An 18,345-nucleotide genomic window follows, 5' to 3' on the forward strand; every position below is an offset into this window, starting at 1 on the left:
CAATAAAACATTTTAAATTTGGATACCATTAATTTGGAACATATGATAAATTTAGCTACTATTTACACTTAAGTTCATTTCAAGACTATGACAGAGAAGAGATTGCTAAACAAATCAATAGAATAAGCAAGACTAGGAGAGGAATGTTTAACATAATTAAAAATTTTTTTTAAGTTCTTTAAATGCATCATTCATATGTCAACAATATAGCAACATATTTTTATATATTAAATAGATAAGGAAATAACTCTGTTAAGCAATATTAGTTCACTTTGCCACATGTGGCCTAAGGTAATAATCCTGTATTTCTTTAAAACCATTGTTAATTTAATTTAATTTAATTAACTAAAGTTAGTTTTCCTCAATTATTCCAGATTCATAAAATTTTATTTTTAGAATCAAGACCAGATTTGTCATAGGACATAATAGCACCTATGTTCAAATTATCCTAAATGTTTATATTCTAAAAGGTCATATTAAGAGGCAGACAATTATCATTACATCTGTTCCAACACATTCAGAAAATGAAACTGCTCACTGAGCGGTTATGTATTTTTCCACATTAATACACATATAATTCTTAATAGAAAATTTATATTTTCTAGTATTTTATTCTAATTTGATGATGAGTCTATTAAAAAAAATCAAGTTCTTATGTCAGCTATATAACTAGCTCTGTGATTCAGTACTTTTCAACTAATTTATAATACCACCTGCTACTTCTACTTTTTAGGGTATAATGAGTATACAATGAGGTAATATAAAAAGTTGAAAACACTACACAAATGTAAGATGATATGTGAATTTTTATAACAATTTGAAATTTAACCAAAATAAAAGGCTTCATAATTTTTAAGAATTACAAAATACAGTAGTTTTATAAAGTAAATTAAAATATCAAAGTTAGGAATAACAATAAATTCTACTTGGCAAGTTCTCATTTAATTACATACACTATAATTACAAAAATCTAGGTAAATTCCATGAAAATGTTCTTATTGACTGCACTTTATGAGTTCTTGCCCAGATCTATGGATTGCCTAGCATCAGCAATTGCTTCAGGTACTCGGACAGTCATATTGTTCATAGACTTTGTTAAACAGATTTGGCAGCCCAAGCGTGATCTGTTAAAGACAAAAAAACAAACACCATACTCTTTAGTTTTAGCTGACTATTCACATGATAGTTTCACAGGAAAAAAAATTTTTTTTTCTTATAGAACAAAGATTTGGTAAAGATTACAGCCTCTGAAGATCCAGAGGATATAACAACCAAAGATCCACTGCTTTGTTCTGAAATCCTTAGGAAAAATTACTTTTCTTACTGAGAGCCAGTGGTCTTGTCTTTCTTCCTAAGAAGAAGGGAATAAATTGTTCTTTGTCTAAATTGACTCTGTCCCTTACCTATTCCTTAAAAAGTTATTAGTATGTGCTAAAGATCTTAAAAAGTCAAGTTTTCTCTCAATTTAAATTTTCCCCATTACTGTGTTCATTTTATATTGAACACACACATATATAGAGAAAAAAACATATGAGTATGTGTAAACCTATATGTATGTATACTGAGTCAAAATAAATTATTATTAAACTCCAAATAAATGACTTCAATTAACGAGAATTTTATTATACTCAGAAATCTAAAACCGTTAATCTTTGCAAATATTTATGATTCCAATTTGGTAAACAGAAATTTTATATGCACAACTTCATTTTGCTTAAACTGTAAATATAATATGTTATTTTCATGTGTCTAGACTTGGAAATTTATATATATATATATATATATATATATATATATACACACACACACTATAACCCCTTAACTTTTACTCAGACCTATAACAGTTCTAAAATCTTACGTGTCTGTTAGTCCATAGGCGAGATCAAGCATGTCATTCTCCTCATCAGTAATTGCTTCTAACTTTTCAAATATGTGGTTTTCAAAGACAAGGTGACAGGTAGAACAAGCCAATGTTCCTTCACAGGCACCTAGAAAAGGGACAAAGGTTGAACTGACTGATCTCCTATATACTAAAATAAATACAATGTTTCCCTAAAGTTAAAGGATTCCCATGAAAGGTTTCTCATTTAGAACTTAAAAACAGTAGGATACTTTTTCTTAATTAAGAGATAAGAATGAGGAACAAAAAACAAAAAACAAAAATCAGCAAATTTTTTTTCTACCAATATTCTCTATTTGAAGGAATCAATCAATCAACAAATATTTGTGGAGTCATTACTATATAAAAGACACTGGGTTAGAGCTGTGGAGAATTGAGAAAAAAATATAGGATAAGTGCCATTATAGAGCTTATAACTTAAAGGGGAAACAATATACACACATAAAAAGAAAACACCTGCTATTTTAAAAAATTTATTTAACTTTTCCTCACAGAATTCAGTACAATTAATTTTACAATAATTAAACAAAGAAAACATGAAACAGCTTTTTTATCAATATCCCACTTCACATGGTCAGAGAATTATCAAATGTGTCACTTATGAATTACATTATTTTAGACAGGTGAAAAGTATGCTTTTCATGTTGCAATTTTCTTAACTTTAAAAAAGAAATCTTGTTTTATGTCATAAATTCTAATATTCTAATCTTAAAGCCCTAAGACATCCAATTGCTTAATAAGATAAATCAGTGAGATTTATTCTTCTTTCACAATATTGGTTTAATTCCTTCCTTTCTTTCCATCCAATACCACTCCAATATGGGGATCTCACACTACAATAGTCTTTTTAACTTGCCTCCTTTTCTCTAGGCTCTCTTACATACAATGCAACTCGTATACTATAGCCAGATTAATTTTCTCAAAGCACACTGATTAATTTGGTTTCTGGTTCAAATATTTAACTTACATAAATTCAACAAATATTCATGAAGTACCTGCCATAGTCAAGATTCTGTATTAAATGCTGAGGATAAGCTAAAAAGTAAAGTTATCTCTGTTCTCAATGAGCTTATCCAAAGTATCCAAATCTTCTGCGTTTTCTGTAATCGATTGTTCCACATACAAATGATGTGGTCTGGCTGGAAGAAAACCACAAGTAGCAGAGAATCCACCTCTCCTTTGTAGCATCTCGGCTTCAGAGGCTACACTGAGTACACAAGGTGAGCTCACTTACCTGACTTAGCAGGACACTTTCTAGGAATGTCCACACTGATAATGAGGTTGATGCTCATATTGCCAGAGCTGGCTTGGCATTTGGGAGGCTCCAAAGGAAAGTGTGGGAGAGGAGAGGGATTGGACTAACTTCCAGACTGAAGGTCTACAGCTGACCTTACTGCTGTGTGCCTATGAAACCTGGTCAGTGTGTTAGTGCCATACCCGGAAACTGAATCACTGTCATTTCAATTGTCTTGGGAAGATTCTGAAGATCACAAGCGGCAGAATAAGGTACCAGACATCGAGGTCCTTTCTCGACCTATACTGCCAAGCATTCAAGCTCTGCTGCAGAGTTCAAATGCCAAATGTATGCTTTCCAATATGGAGAACTCACATGGGGATAAGCATTCGGTAGTCACAAAAAATGATATAAGGACACTCTCAAGGTCTTTCTTAAGAACATTGGAATTGACTGCACGACAAGGGAGACCCTGGCCCAGGACCCCCCAGCATGGCGTGCCCTCAGAGAAGGGGCTGTGCTCTATGAGCGAAGCAGAACTGAATTAGCTCAGAAGAAACCTGAGATACACAAAGTTAGAAGATCCGCCCCAAACGTTCACAGGGACTATTTGTGCCCCACTGTGGTTGAGCCCTCCAAGTTACTGTGGGTCTGCTCTGCCACAGTCAGACACACTAACTTGACTCTAACAGTGATGTTATTTCGGTCCTCTTTGTGACCAAAGGACACCAACCAGACCAAGGAGCTTACATTCTACAGGAGTAACACAGCACATGAACAATAAATGTATACAACGTACATACAAAATATGACAAAGTAATTTTGGGTAAGCAGCAATAACTAGGTCAATCTGGAGAGGGCTTGTGAAGGAAGTGGCACTGAGCAGGGTTTAAAGGAAGTAAGGCAGGTGGAGGTGAAGCACAGACTACCTGTGCTGTGACATGAGAGATATGGAATAAGGCAATTAGGTTTCAGTGACTTGCCCCGGGTCACACAGCCAGGAAGTGTTAAGTGTCTGAGGGCAGATTTGAATTCAGGTCCTCCTGGCTTTAGGGCTGGTGCTCTATCCATAGAGCCACCTAGCTGCCTCCCTTCCCCCCCACTTTTAAAACATTTTAAAACAAAGTCTTTATACTAAGTTCATTCCTTATGGGGTGGCAAAATCATTGAATTTCTGAGTTTAACATTAATTCTCTCTGCCTAAGACAAGTGATCAAGGAACTTAGTATCTCATGAAGAAGCTCAATTTATTTTGTGAAAAGATTAAATTACTTGAATGTTGTTCTTGACCCAAAATATTTCCCAGTAATTTCTAACCACTGGTAATGATTCTACTTCTTCGAATTATTTGATAGTCTTTTTTTTTTTTTTTTTTTTTTAAATCTCCTAAAGCTCTTCTGGGCTAAACATCCCAAGTTCCTTCATTTGTTCCTTATATATCTCCTGATAATATTAAAATCAGCACCATTCTTCCTAGTAATTTTAGTGAGGTTTGTTCACTTTTTTTCCTTCTGTGGAAAAAAGGATAGATCACTTTGGGGAAGAATGAGGATCTTTTTGCCTCAATAAGTACCAATCTAGATGAACTCAGATTCAAGTAGAATTATATCCAAACTTTCCCTGATATGTGATATCTTAAAGCTAAAAATTTTCAGAAAGATTCTACAAAGATAGTCTTACATATGAATAAAGTAAGCAAACATCTATGTGGTAGAATATCAGAAGGTTGCAAAGAATCAATTCTCCAATTAATAATTAAAGTTGATTCTTATTCTTTAAAAAAAAACTTTATGAAAAAATAGCATAATAAAGAAAAACAAAGTTCCAGATTAGCCATATGCAAAAACATATCTCATTATGCATAGTAGTCAATTCCTTCTTTGTCAGGAAGTGAGTAGCATTTTTCACCACTCATCCTCTAGAATCATGACTGATTATTATGTTGTTCTGACTTCTTAAGTTTTCCAAAATTATTTCTTTTAAAAATGTTGATGTTTAAGGGTGATACCACAAGCAAAGTAGGAGAGCATGGAGTAGTTTATGTCAGATTTATGAATAAGGAAAGAATTTAAAACCAAAGAAAATATAGAGAGCATTGCAAAATATAAAATAAGTAATTTTGATCATATAAAATGAAAAGGTTTTGGTACAAACAAAATCAATGCAACTAAAATTATAAGAAAAGCAAAAAATTGGGGGGATATTTTACAGCAAGTTTCTCTGATAAAGGCCTCATTTTTTAACTGTATAGAGAGCTGAGACAAATGTGTAGAAATGCAGGTCATTTCCCAACTGATAAATGTATCCACCTCTAGACAAGAGAACTGATGGCCCTAGTGCAGATTGAAACATTTTTTTTTTTTAATTTTTCTTGCTTCTTTTTTGGGAGTTGGGGAGAACAAGGCTAATGTGGAAATGTTTTGCATGACTTCATGTGTATAATGGAGTATTGTATTTCTAATGATAGCACTTACCTCACACTATTGTTTTGAGGATTAAATGAGATAACACAAGCAAAGTACTTGCAAATATAAAAGCACAACATAAACACTAGCTATTTATTGGTATTATCATCATTATCCTGCCACCAGAATAAACTTTTTTTACCCACACTTGTGGTCACATATTTCTGCTCCAGAATCTTTATCGAATATTGTCTCCAAAATAGTTCATACTCTTGTCCAACATTCAAGACCTTCTACTAGCTCTACAATCTTCTCCCATATTACTCTCTTCCACATAATTGCTTCATGGTGTGCATTTAGGTTGTTCTAGATATCTGGGTTATCCTTCCTCTCCAAATTTAGTTTCTGAACTCTTTAATCATCATATAACAACGAGGACAATAGCAGCCAGCATTTATGTAGCACTTACTAGGAATCAGGCACTGTACTACAATTTTACAATTACTATCTCATCTGACCTTCACAAGAACCCTGAGAAGTAGATGCTATTATTTTAGAGACGAAGAAACTGAGGCAAACAGGTATTAAGTGTCACAAAGCTAGCCAATGCTATCTCCTCCAAAAAGTCTTCTTTGATCATCCTTTCCCTAGTCCAATCAAGATAATTCTCCAAAAGATCTAACTCCCCACCCCCAATTTCCATCCTGGTTTATTCACCAGCCTACTCCAGCCATGTATCAGGAGCTGGTTTCCCCAGGATGATTTTATCCTGAGGCCAACCAGGAACTAATCTATCATCAAAAGTTCCAGCCTCATTTGGCTAATTCTATTTGCTATACTTACACAAAGGGTGCCTTCCCCCCATTACATCCCTTTTAATGTACTGTCTTCTACCATTACAAAGAAAATTCCTTAAAAGCTGGGGCACTTTTTGGATCCCCAATGCCTAGCACAGAGACTGGAACAGAGTAACCACTTAATGTTCTCTCCATCATTGGTCTACCTATATTTGCCTGTCTGTATCTCTGTCTCTGTCTCTCTCTCACGCTCTGATAAAATACATGCAGATAATATATAAAAACTGTGTTTAGTGTCTTATTTCCCTGCTAGACAGCAAGGTCCTGAGGTGACAACTCATCTTTTCTTTTCCCCAAGATTTAAGAAAATTCTCATAGGAGGGGTGTAGAGGGCCAGAACTCTGGAGAAGTATACTTGAAATAAGGATACATACAACAAGGCGTTAACTCAGTGGAATTGATGAGATGATGGTTCTCTAGTTCACTTATATCCTTAGTACTTAGCATGGTGATGTAATAGTTCTCTCTAGTCCACACATTCACAGCATGCTGTAATGATGTAATTACAATAAGGGATATAAGGGCTAAGAAGGACTGGACATGAGACATTCCATTTTTGACCTGCCTCCTGCACTCAAGACTGAATCAGAGTATGTCAGACAGAGACAGACTGTGAATGAGACAATAAAGACTCTAGACTCTACTCCTGACAATTCTTGTGGTATCTATCCTGCTGAGGCCAAGGCCTGTCCAAAGGACCCCCAGAAAGCTAGCCTGGACATTACAAAGGGGCCTAAGATAAACTTTCTGATTAAAAGAAAACATTCATCCTACACTCATCCTACTCTACAGAGCAGATAATCTCTAAGGCCTTTTCTAGGTCATTATATAACTTCATGGAATCAGAAACATTATATTAACAGGAACAAATAAATATAATTATAGACTAAATACAAATTCAAATGATCATCTTCACATTCAAAATTTAAGCATTTTCTTTCCAAACAGATTACATAAGAATCCTGTAATGCTTTACAAAAAAATCTTCCAAGATAGCAAACTGGGTTGATTCAGAAAGGTCTATCTGCCCCCTAGTGCCTGAACATAGTCAATTCTGATAGCAAATTTTATAATTTATCTAAATAGTTCTTCAAAATTATTTTCCAAAGACTAACCAGAACTTTTTGACTATTCAGGTAGTTCATCTTTTCTATTATAATGAAAATAATCAAGCACCCACTATGTGCCAGGCACTATAAACAACAGAATGCTGGGAATAGGAAACAAAGACTGAAAAAATGACTACTTATAATGTGCTTACATTCTAATTGGGATATATACTAAAGTAAATACAAAATAAAACAGTTTAATATAAGGTAGCTAAGGAAGAAGGTCCTTAGAAGCTATGGGAAACAGGAAAGGCTTGATGAAAAAATTAGTACAAAAGCTATGTGGTTCCAGGAAAAAAAGGAATTTAAGAGAAAGAGGTGAGGAAAGTTAAGTACATTTCAAGCACCTGCAATTATTTCCTATAACATAGTTCTCTGTTTATGTTCTATTAAGAACAAAGTCAAAGAGACAAGAGATGGAAGAGAAAGAATAAGAAAAAGAACGATTTGGTTGGATTGCTGAATATGGGAGGGAGTACTATTTAATGAGGTTGAAAGGTTGAGGCCAAATTATGAAGACCTTTAGAATCTTAACAAAAGTGCTTGCTTATAGTTTATCCTGAGGAAATAAATAGGATACCATTGTAATTTACTAAACTAATAACTTAGTACACTTAAGAAATATCACTTCAATGAAGATTATACAATAAATGTGGAGATAAACTGCCATTGAGGATAGATGTGACTCAGGAATACCAATTAGAGACCACTGAAATAATCAATTAGCAGCTTTTATACCAACTTAAAAGGTTTCCATTTTGGTTCCACAGCAATGGAGTGAGCTGAAGTTCACAATACTAAAAGGTACCACAGGGAGCAGGAGCACTGGCAGTGAATTCTGAGGCCCTATTTGGGATTCAGAAGAGAAGAGGTACCCTAAATTTAGTTCCCAGGGAAAGCTTAGAAAACAAAAATAAGGAAAAGCTGAAGCCTAAGGCATAATCCCCAACATCTCTGGGACTTGAACCTGGCTATAATTAGCAGTTTATATGATGACCAAGTGGGCTTTATCCCAGGAATGCAGGGATGGTTTAACATAAAGTAAACTATTAACAATTGATTATATCAATACTAAAAGTAACAAAAATCATGAAAATATTAATAGATGCAAAAAAGCTTTTGCCAAAATACAACATTAATTGCTATTAAGAAACCTGAAGCCATAGATATAAATTAATTTTTTTCCTTAAAGTGATAAGAAGCTTCTACTTAAAAACTATCAGCAAGTATCATTCAAAATGGGGATAAGCTAGAAGACTTCCCAATAAGCTCAGGAGTGAAGCAACAACTAGATCCAGCCTCAGACACTTGACATTTTTAAGCCATAGAACCTTGGACAAGTCACTTAATTCTGACAGCCTCACCAAAATACACACACACACACATACACACACACACACACATATAAAGGAATGCTAATAGCAGAAGATAAGATATGTTTAAAAAGTCCTAAAGATTCAACTACAAAGTTAGGGAAAGCAATAATTTTAGCTAAGTATCAGAATATAAATTAAAATCACATAAATCATCAGCATTTCTATATATCATTATCTTTTGTAAGAAAATTTAGTAAGATATACCCCATTTAAAGTAATTACAGACAGTACAAAATATCTGGGAGTATACTTGCCAAAACAAGCCCAGGAACATAAATACATTATAAGACACATTTTATACAAATAGTCAGATTTAGATAACTGTAGAAATATTAATTGTTCATATATGATATATATAATAATAATGACAATTTGACCTAAATTGATTCAATGCCATCCCAATGAAATTACCAATGAAATTATTTTACTGAATTAGAAAACAATAATTTTCATTTAGAATAGAAGATCAAGAATTTCAAAGGAACTAATAAAAAAAAAAAGTAAAAGAAGGTTTAAAAATAAAAGGTCCTAAACTATGAGGTATTAATTATCAAAACTATCTAACAAAGGCCAAGAAATAGAAAGGTAGATCACTGGAACAGATCAGATATGCAACACAGCAGTAAATGAATATGGTAACTTTTAAAATTATTTTAAAAATTTAAGCTTTGGGGATAAAAAGTCATTATCTGGTTAAAAAAAAACTGTTAGAAAAGCTTGAAAACAGTCTGGCAGAAATTGGGCACAGACCAATATCTTATACTATTTGCAAAGATGAGATCAAAATGGATATAATACATAAATATAAAGGAAACTATCACAAGTAATGGAACATGGAATATATTATTTTTCAGACTTATGGGTAGAACAATGCATGAATAATAAATGAGAGATAGAGAACATTGTGAGATATAAAATGGATAATTTTGATTATATTAAAAAGGTTTCATACAAATAAAATCAATGAAATAAAGATTAAAAGGAAAGCAGAAAACTGAGGAAATATTTTTTAAAATTTTAAAGGGAAAAGTCTCAAACTCAAATATATAAAGATTTTGTCAAAACTATAAGAATATGAGAGTTAGTCCCAAATGATAAATGGTCAAAGCATATGATCAGGTAGTTTTTTGGTGAAGAAATCAAAATTATATAGCATCATGAAAAAATGCTCTAAATCAATATTCATTAAAGAAATTTAGATGAAAACAACTTATGTTGGAAGAGATGTAAAAAAAAGGGCATACTAATTCACTATAGCTGAAATTGAACAGATCCAACCTTTTTAGAGAGCAATGTAGAACTATGCTCAAAGAATTATAAAACTGCATATATCCTTTGACCCAAAGCATTACTATGAGATGATTAGGGGAAACAGAAAAGAATTATATGTCCTAAAATATTTGCAGCAACTCTATATGGCAGCAAAGAACTGAACATTGAAGGAATATCCTTCACTGGGAAACGGCTAAAGAAGTTGTGGTACAAAAAAAGGATGACAGTTAATTTTAGAAAAATATGGAAAAGGGAATAATCAAATAATTAAAAGTGAAATGAGCAGAACCAAAAGAATGTTCATAGTAACAGAAATGTTGCCATGAAAACATCTTTAAATTAATAATTCATTTTGCCTATCATAACTACTCAAATCAACTACAAAGGATCTATGATAGATCTATCCACTTCCAGAGAAAGAACTGATGTTTAGTATAGATATAATTTTACATATACATACAGACACACACACACACACACACATACATAAACTCTTATCTGTGTCTAAGAGTAGCCTTTTTTAAAGTGAGGGGAATGCACAATAGAAAAAAAAAAAGAAAAGAAAACTTAGAAAGAAGCACAGAAAAGCTGAGTAGCTTTGAAAATGATGAATATTTACTATGCTGTTTGTGGTTTTTTTTTTTTTTTAAGTAAAGAGTGTAAATAGTCAATGACTATAGTAATCTAGTGTTTCATAAATCCAAAGACTCCAGCTTTTAGGTTAATAACTCATTATTTGACAAAAATTGCGGGAAAAACTGGAAAATAGTATGAAGAAACTAGGCATTTGACCAACATCTAATATGTTATACCAAGATAAAGTCCAAATGAGTCCATGACTTAGAAATAAAGAGTGCTATTATAAGCAAAATAGTAGAACAAGGAACAGTCCACCTGTCAGATCTGTGGTGAAGGAAAGAATTGTGGCCAAAGAAGAACTAGAGAACATTATAAAATGCAAAATGGATAATTTTGATTACATTAAAAAGGTCCCACACAAAGCCAAAGCAATTAATAACATAAGGTAAGCAGAAAGCTGGGAACACATTTTTACAGCCAATGCTTTTGATAAAGGCCTCTTTTCTAAAATATATAGAAAAATGACTCAAATTTATAAGAATAAAGTCATTCCCCAATAAATAAACTGATTAGCAAATGATTAGAAAAATGAAAATTAAGACCACTCTGAGGTGCCAAATCACACCTCTCAGATTGGATAAAACGACAGGAAACAATAATGATAAATGTAGGTGAGGATGCAGGAAAACTGGAATACTGATATATGGTTGGTGGAATTGTGAAATTCCATTTTGGAAAGCAATTTGGAACTATGTCCCAAGAGCTATAAAAGTGAGTATACCCTTTGCTCCATCACTCTTACTACTAGGTCTATATCCCAAAGAAGATTATAAAAAAGGGAAAAAGACCTTTATGTATAAAAATATTGTGGCAGCTCTTTTTTGTAGTGGCAAGGAGCTGGAAACAGAATGCATGCCCATCAGTTGGGGAATGAATGGCTGAATAGATTATGGTATATGGAGGTAATGGAATATTATTGTTCTATAAGAAATGATAAGCAAAATGATTCCACAAAAACCCAGAAAGATTTACATGATGTGATGCTGAGTAAAGTGAGCAAAGTCAAGGGAACATTGTACGCAGACAAGATTATGCAATTATTTGTCTGTGATCAGCATAGTTTTCCTCAACAATGTAGCACTTCAAGGTAATTCCATTAGACTTGGGAGGAAAAATGTCATCCACATCCAGAGAAATTGTGGAAACTGAATATGGACTGAAACACAGTATTTTCACCTTTTTTTCTTTGTTTTGTTTTCTCTCTTGTGGTTTTTTTTCCCCACTTTTGGTCTGATTTTTCTTGAACGTGACAAACAAAGAAATATGTTTTAAAAGGGTATACATACTTAATTTATGTCAAATTGCTTGCTATCTTGGGAGAGAAGAGGAGGTTAAGGGAAGGAAGGAGAAAATTTTAAAATACAAAGCCTTACAAAAATGAATGTTGAAAACATGAACATACTATGGGGGGGGGTAAGAAATGATAAGTGCTGGAAGGAATGAAAGGAAATGGATAGATAATAAATTGTATTGGGAAAAAGATAAAGAATATAAAATGGGAATTCATGGTTTTAGATAAAATCTTCTTTTGATGTGCTGTGTACATGAAAAAAGTACTTTTGTGTGTGTCTTTTTATATTTAAGTTCAAAATATATAAAAAAAAATTTTTAAATCTCTCATTAAAAAAATCAATGCTTATATATGATGCTTTAAAAACCAAGATACATACATTTTATAATTCCCCCCCAAAAAAAAATGTCTTTAGGAAAGATTTCTTCAAGGTTTAAGTCATACTACAACAGGAAACTTGAAAAAAAGATACTCAATCCGCACATAAGTGTAGTATAATATATTAATTCAAATACCTGAAAACCTGAAAAACCTGAAAGATGATTTTATTTATATAAAAAATAAGACAATGAATATCTATTGGCAGAGATAGAAGAGACCTTAGAAATGATTTTATCCTTATTTCATAGATGAAGAGACTGAGGCTTGGGAAAAGGATGTAACTTGGTTAATATTAAAATGATACTAGATTGGTACACTCTAAGCCTCTAACATTTTATTTTGAAATATCTTAGGTACTAGGGTGCCACTTTATACCTCAGTATAAACTTTATAAAAGTTTCTATGAAATGGCAATCTAGATAGACAAATGCTTACAGGCAGCTTCTTTTACATGAGAATTCATGTGGGTAGACAAGGAACACTTAGAAAAGTTTTCCTTATTAATTAGCATGACAAATTTCATTTTTAAGCTTAGTAACCTAGGGTTACAAAGTCTAGAAAAGAACAAGATGTCTTAAAATGGAATATATGAGTAGAGAAAGAAAATAAATCAGATAGTAATTCCTATTTTCTTTATATACCTTCAGGTTATTCTATGACCCATAGTTATTTCTAACTTCTTCTCCTATGGATTTTACTGTTCTTTTAATCCATTCTCAGATCTCTTATTTTTCATTTTCTCTACATTATCCACATGGTTGTCTCAAACATGAATTCATTTTCCTTCATATTATAATATTTGTGAAGTGAGCTCTATAGTTGCTGTTATTGTGTACAATGATTTCCTGGTTCTTCTTGTTTCACTCAGCATCAGTTCATGTAAATCTTTCCAGGATTTTCTAAAATCAGCTTCTTTTTGTAAAACAATAATATTCCATTACGTTCATATGCCGTAATTTATTCAGCCATCCCTCAATTTTTCAAATTCTTTGCCATGACAAAAAGAGCTGATTCCTACTTCTAATGGAGGTTCTTTACCTTTAACCTGGGACTTGTGTAGGAGTCACATTTCAGTTCACCTGAAGTTTTCTCTGGTCTCAACATGGAGCCAGAAGAATAAATTCAAATCCTGCCTCAGGCACTTAACCTCTGTCTATATCAGGTTTTTCAACTGTAAAATGGTAATAATAATTGTACCTACCTCCCAGGATTGTTGTGAATGAAATAATGAAATAATAATTGTAAAGCGCTTAAATATATAAATGTTAGCCATTACTGGTTGTTGGTTGTTACCTATCTCCATTAGACTGTAAACTCTTTTGGGGCAAGGACTATTTTTTAAAAATCTGTATTTATATCTTCAACACTTAGCACATTGCCTAGCATATAATATATACTTAATAAATGTTTATTAACTAAAAATAACCTTTTTTTTTTTCAGTGAATGAAGCTAAACACTGTACTGAAATTTTATTTTATGGAAGAAATCTTTTAAAAATATTGTATATATATTTTCTTATCTCTTATAGAGAGCATATATAATTCAAACTTGTTTTATGACTCCAGTTATTACAAGTAAATTTGTTATAAAAATTAATGGTCCACTATTATAAATATCCTGTTCATTTCTATTCCAAAATTCTAAGCTCTTGTAATCACCCACATTTCTATCTACAATTTGGTCCACCTTCATATAAATTCCCCCCCCCCCAGGCTGGGGTTAAGTGGCTTGCCTAAGGGTCAGATAGCTAGGAAGTGTTAAGTGTCTGAGACCAGATTTGAACTCGGGTCCTCCTGAATTCAAGGCTGGTGCTCTATCCACTGAGCCACCTAGCTGCCCCCCTTCATATAAATCTTAATGAAGAAATGGTCTTTTTCCTTACCAAAGCTAATCTCATTCCTATTCCACCAACTCTAAATCATTCCCTTTTTTATTCATCCTCAATCTTCCTTTATTTTCTGATTCTTTCCTCAAAAATTAAAAATATGATTAGGTCTCAACCCAATCTTCTAAATTACATGGAGAGGAGGTTTTGTTGGTAGGGGCAAAGATTGGTACTACCACCAAATTTAGCTAAGAAAATTAGGGCACTAAGAAAACTAATAATAGCAACAAAATCTTATAAAAATGAAGAAAAAGATCGCAAGGGAATACAAAAGTAAATGAGATTTTTATGGCTTTTTTATTCAACATGGCTAACGTGAGAATTTGTTTTACTGAACTACATCAGTATGCACTGTATTTAGGGATTTCCTTTTTTTTTTTTTTTTTTTTTTAATTTGTTCAATGGGGCCTGTGAGAAGAGAAATATATTAGTTACCAAATAAAAGAAAGTAAAGGAAAAGAAAAAAGAAATCTTGTTATCTGAGAAAAAATTCAAAATGAAATTTTAAAAGAGCAATTAGAGCAATTTTCACTACAGTGTAGTACTGTGTCTAACTTTCAGGGTAAATTATTGAAGATTTAAAGAAATGAAGATTCTGAACACCTTCAGGTTAGGTTAAGGCAATTAGTTCCAAAGAGAAAATGCTATAAATGTACCAAATGAATTTGCAGTGGGGCTTAGTTATAATGAATGAATGATCCTATTGAAGTTAGTCATTATTCAGGATATAACACTAGTCAAGAAAGTGAGGATCTATCATGCAGCAAATTTTCTTATTTAGTCCTTTTTCAATATTGTTGGTTCTTCATGACCACTTTAGAGGGTTTATGGGCAAAGACAAAGAAGTGGCTTGCCATTTCTTTTTCTAGCTAATTTTGCCAATGAGGAAACTGAGGAAAATAGTGGTAAATGACTTGCACAGGGTCACAAAGATAGTGTCTAGGGTCAGATTTGAACTCAGGAAGATGAATCTGCCTGATTCCAAGTTCAGTACTCTGTCCACCACCCAGCTTCACCTCAGTAAACTGTTATGCAATATCATAGCATCTTAGAGTTACTTACCTCCTACCTTCTATCTCATCCTTTTTACAATTTCTCTAAAAGGTAATCAATCTAGCCTCTGATTTAATACACCAGTCAGCAGAAATTCACTACCTTTTTTTTTTAAGCTCTCTTAATACATTTATTCTTCCTTATACTGAGATGAACCCACTTCTGTAATTTTCCTTTACTACATTTAGTTCTACTATCCAGAACTACATAAAATAACCTTAATCACCATTTTACAAAATAGCTCTTCAAATATATGGAAAACTATTATAATCTCCACCAAAGCTTCTTTAAGAATAAAATTCTTTTCATTTTTTCCTTACATGACCAGCTCTTTATTGCCATTACTGCCCTCTTCTGGACAAGTTCTGGTTTTTCAATCACCCTCTTAAAATATGAGGTACCCAAAATTTAACAAAACACTTGACATTTGGTCTAACCAGAGTTAGGTACAATGAGATTATTGCCTACTTTATTTTGGACCTCAGACTACAAATAGCTAGAGGAAAGTAGGGGAAGTATATACTGTGCTTATACTATAGACTTAGTGTTTAAAGTGAAATAAAATCCATACATCTTTTTCATTTAAACTGTTCTTAGCCAGGCCTACCTCATCAAATATTTGTTGACTATTAATTCATCTAAGTACAATCATTTTTCACTATTACATTTTGTCTTCTTAATTCTAACATCCCAACTAGGAACCTTTTTCAATACTTTTTATAAACTGTATAACTACAAGCATGGTATCAATATATTCATATGTGAAGTCATTAATAAAAATGTTGAACAAGTCAAGGACAAGGATTCAATCTAGTAATACAAACATAAAAATTCTTTCCAGAATGAAAACAATCCACCTATTCTTTGGATCTATAAACCTGGCTATAAAACTATCTACCTGTCTATTCACCCTATATTTCAACATTTTGTCCACAAAGAAATTATGGAAGGTGCAAATTTAGGTTTAATGTAAAGAAAAGTTTCCCAACAATTAAGACTTATTCATAAGTGAAAAGGATTGCCTCAGAAGATAGTAAGAGTCTCCTCACCAGAGATCTTTCAAGCAAAGGCTGGATTGCTTTTTATTGGATATAATGTAAAACAGAGATTATGAACCATTTTTTTGTACCATGGACCTGTTGGGGCTAACAAACTAGTTCTCAGAATAATTTACTTTTTAACAAATTTATAATTGAGGGAAATGCTAAATTTTAGAGATTAGTAAAAAATAAAGATGTAATTTCTTTTCCCATCCAAATTAAAGAATCCACTGAATCTATCCCCAAACCCATTGGGGTCAAGGGACTTTAGTATAAAAATGTCTGTTATATGACCAATATTGTAATATGTCTTGCATGATTGAAAATGTATTATCTTTATCAAATTACTTACTGTCTCAGAGAAAGGAAAGGTGAGGGAAGGAGAAAGAAAATTTGGAATGCAAAAAATTTTATTTAAGGGGTAAAGGGAATTCTTACTAAAGTTTTAGTTGAATTATTTGATCCCTGAATTTCTAGTTCTAGATTCTGTGATTTCATTAGATTTATTTTTCTTCTTATATGTACCTAAATTAATACAGCTATGATTAAAAAGAAAATACACAAGTGTGTTCTTTCATGCTCTTTTTTCTTTAGATGATAAAATATTTGATGATAGAACTATATCTATTTCAATCTCTAGTTCATTGTTCTACATAGAATAGATAATTCTGATGCTATTCCCCAAGTATTAAAAATAGTTTACAAAGGATTCAAATCCTGTCCCCAGTAATTTTTAAAGCAACTCCTCGACTTTAGCTTGGGTAAGTAAATTATTATTCTACCTTTAAGTCATTTCAGTCACTACCCCAATTTAGGGTGCTTTGCAGAGATACCAGAGTGGTTTGCCATTTCCTTCCCCAGTTCATTTTATATATGAAGAACTGAGACAAACAGGCTACTTGTCCAAGATGACACTGTTAGTAAGGGTCTGAGACTGGATTTGAAGGCAGGCCTTCCTAACTCCACAATTTGTGTTCTATCCACTGTGCCACCTAGCTTTGAATGCAACCTTTCATTTTCCTTGTCCTGATAAATTCTCTGAAGCTCCTCTCATTTTAGTTCTTACCAAATGAGTAAAGAGGGTGTAAGTAATTGAGTTTAAATGGTTTTGGTCTAACCCTATAATTTCATCAGTGTGGGGAACTCTTAACAACCAATACAGAAACACAACTATCCGAAACTTATAGCTACTGAGAAGTTAAATAACTTATCCATGCACAACCCTACCAAAGGGCTATTCTTTTGTAGATAGGTAAAATAAAGGGGTTGAATTAGTTAATTCAAAGATTAAGAATAATATATATATAAAATGTATTAGGTGGCACACAATAGGCACTTAATAACTGCTTGTTGCTTGATTGTGAGTCTAATAATTCTCTGGTCAATTTTGTGGGTTAAAGTTTAATTATAACTTGTGCTTCCATATAAATTTTTTCAATATTAAATGATTTCTACTTACCAAACCCATCAATGTCTAGATTATTATTAACAACAACATCTAGTAGAGTGTCACCAACTTTTCCTTGGGTGGTTAATTTGTCACCATCACGGTTTATAAAATGAATGGTTATTTTATCTTCTGAGCTAGAATAAAAAGAAGCATACCTTTAGTATTCTTTAATCTTAGATAAATCTTTATAATAAAGCAGTTAACAATGTAAGTAAACATCAGCAAATGTATCTCTATTTTTTCATCCTTTCTCTTTCAAAGGATCACCTATTAGGAAGACACTGATATAAATCACAAATTCTGGGATTAAGCAAACTTCTCATCAACCAACATTTTGTATATGCTCAAAATCTATCAATAATCTTTCTTTACTCTATGAATCAGATTAACTTAATTTAACATTACCACCATGTTAGTAATTAAAAATTATACAGTGATCAGAAATGAAGATC

At 32.5% G+C, this 18,345-nt stretch overlaps 1 protein-coding gene across 1 annotated transcript in view; it reads right to left on the reverse strand.

Annotated features, from left to right (window-relative positions):
* Positions 1-788: 788 nt before the first annotated feature.
* The window catches only part of FDX1 (ferredoxin 1), a 30,626-nt gene continuing 13,069 nt past the window's right edge, over positions 789-18,345 (reverse strand). Inside the window, exons 2-4 of the mRNA XM_074304313.1 lie at positions 17,903-18,027; positions 1,859-1,988; positions 789-1,124 (exon numbers count right to left, since the gene is read on the reverse strand). Of these exons, the coding sequence (XP_074160414.1) occupies positions 1,010-1,124; positions 1,859-1,988; positions 17,903-18,027 (370 nt within the window). The 3' untranslated portion in view covers positions 789-1,009. The remainder of the gene's footprint in view (positions 1,125-1,858; positions 1,989-17,902; positions 18,028-18,345) is intronic.

Source organism: Sminthopsis crassicaudata, chromosome 3 (genome assembly GCF_048593235.1).
Source record: "Sminthopsis crassicaudata isolate SCR6 chromosome 3, ASM4859323v1, whole genome shotgun sequence".
Taxonomy (NCBI): domain Eukaryota; kingdom Metazoa; phylum Chordata; class Mammalia; order Dasyuromorphia; family Dasyuridae; genus Sminthopsis; species Sminthopsis crassicaudata.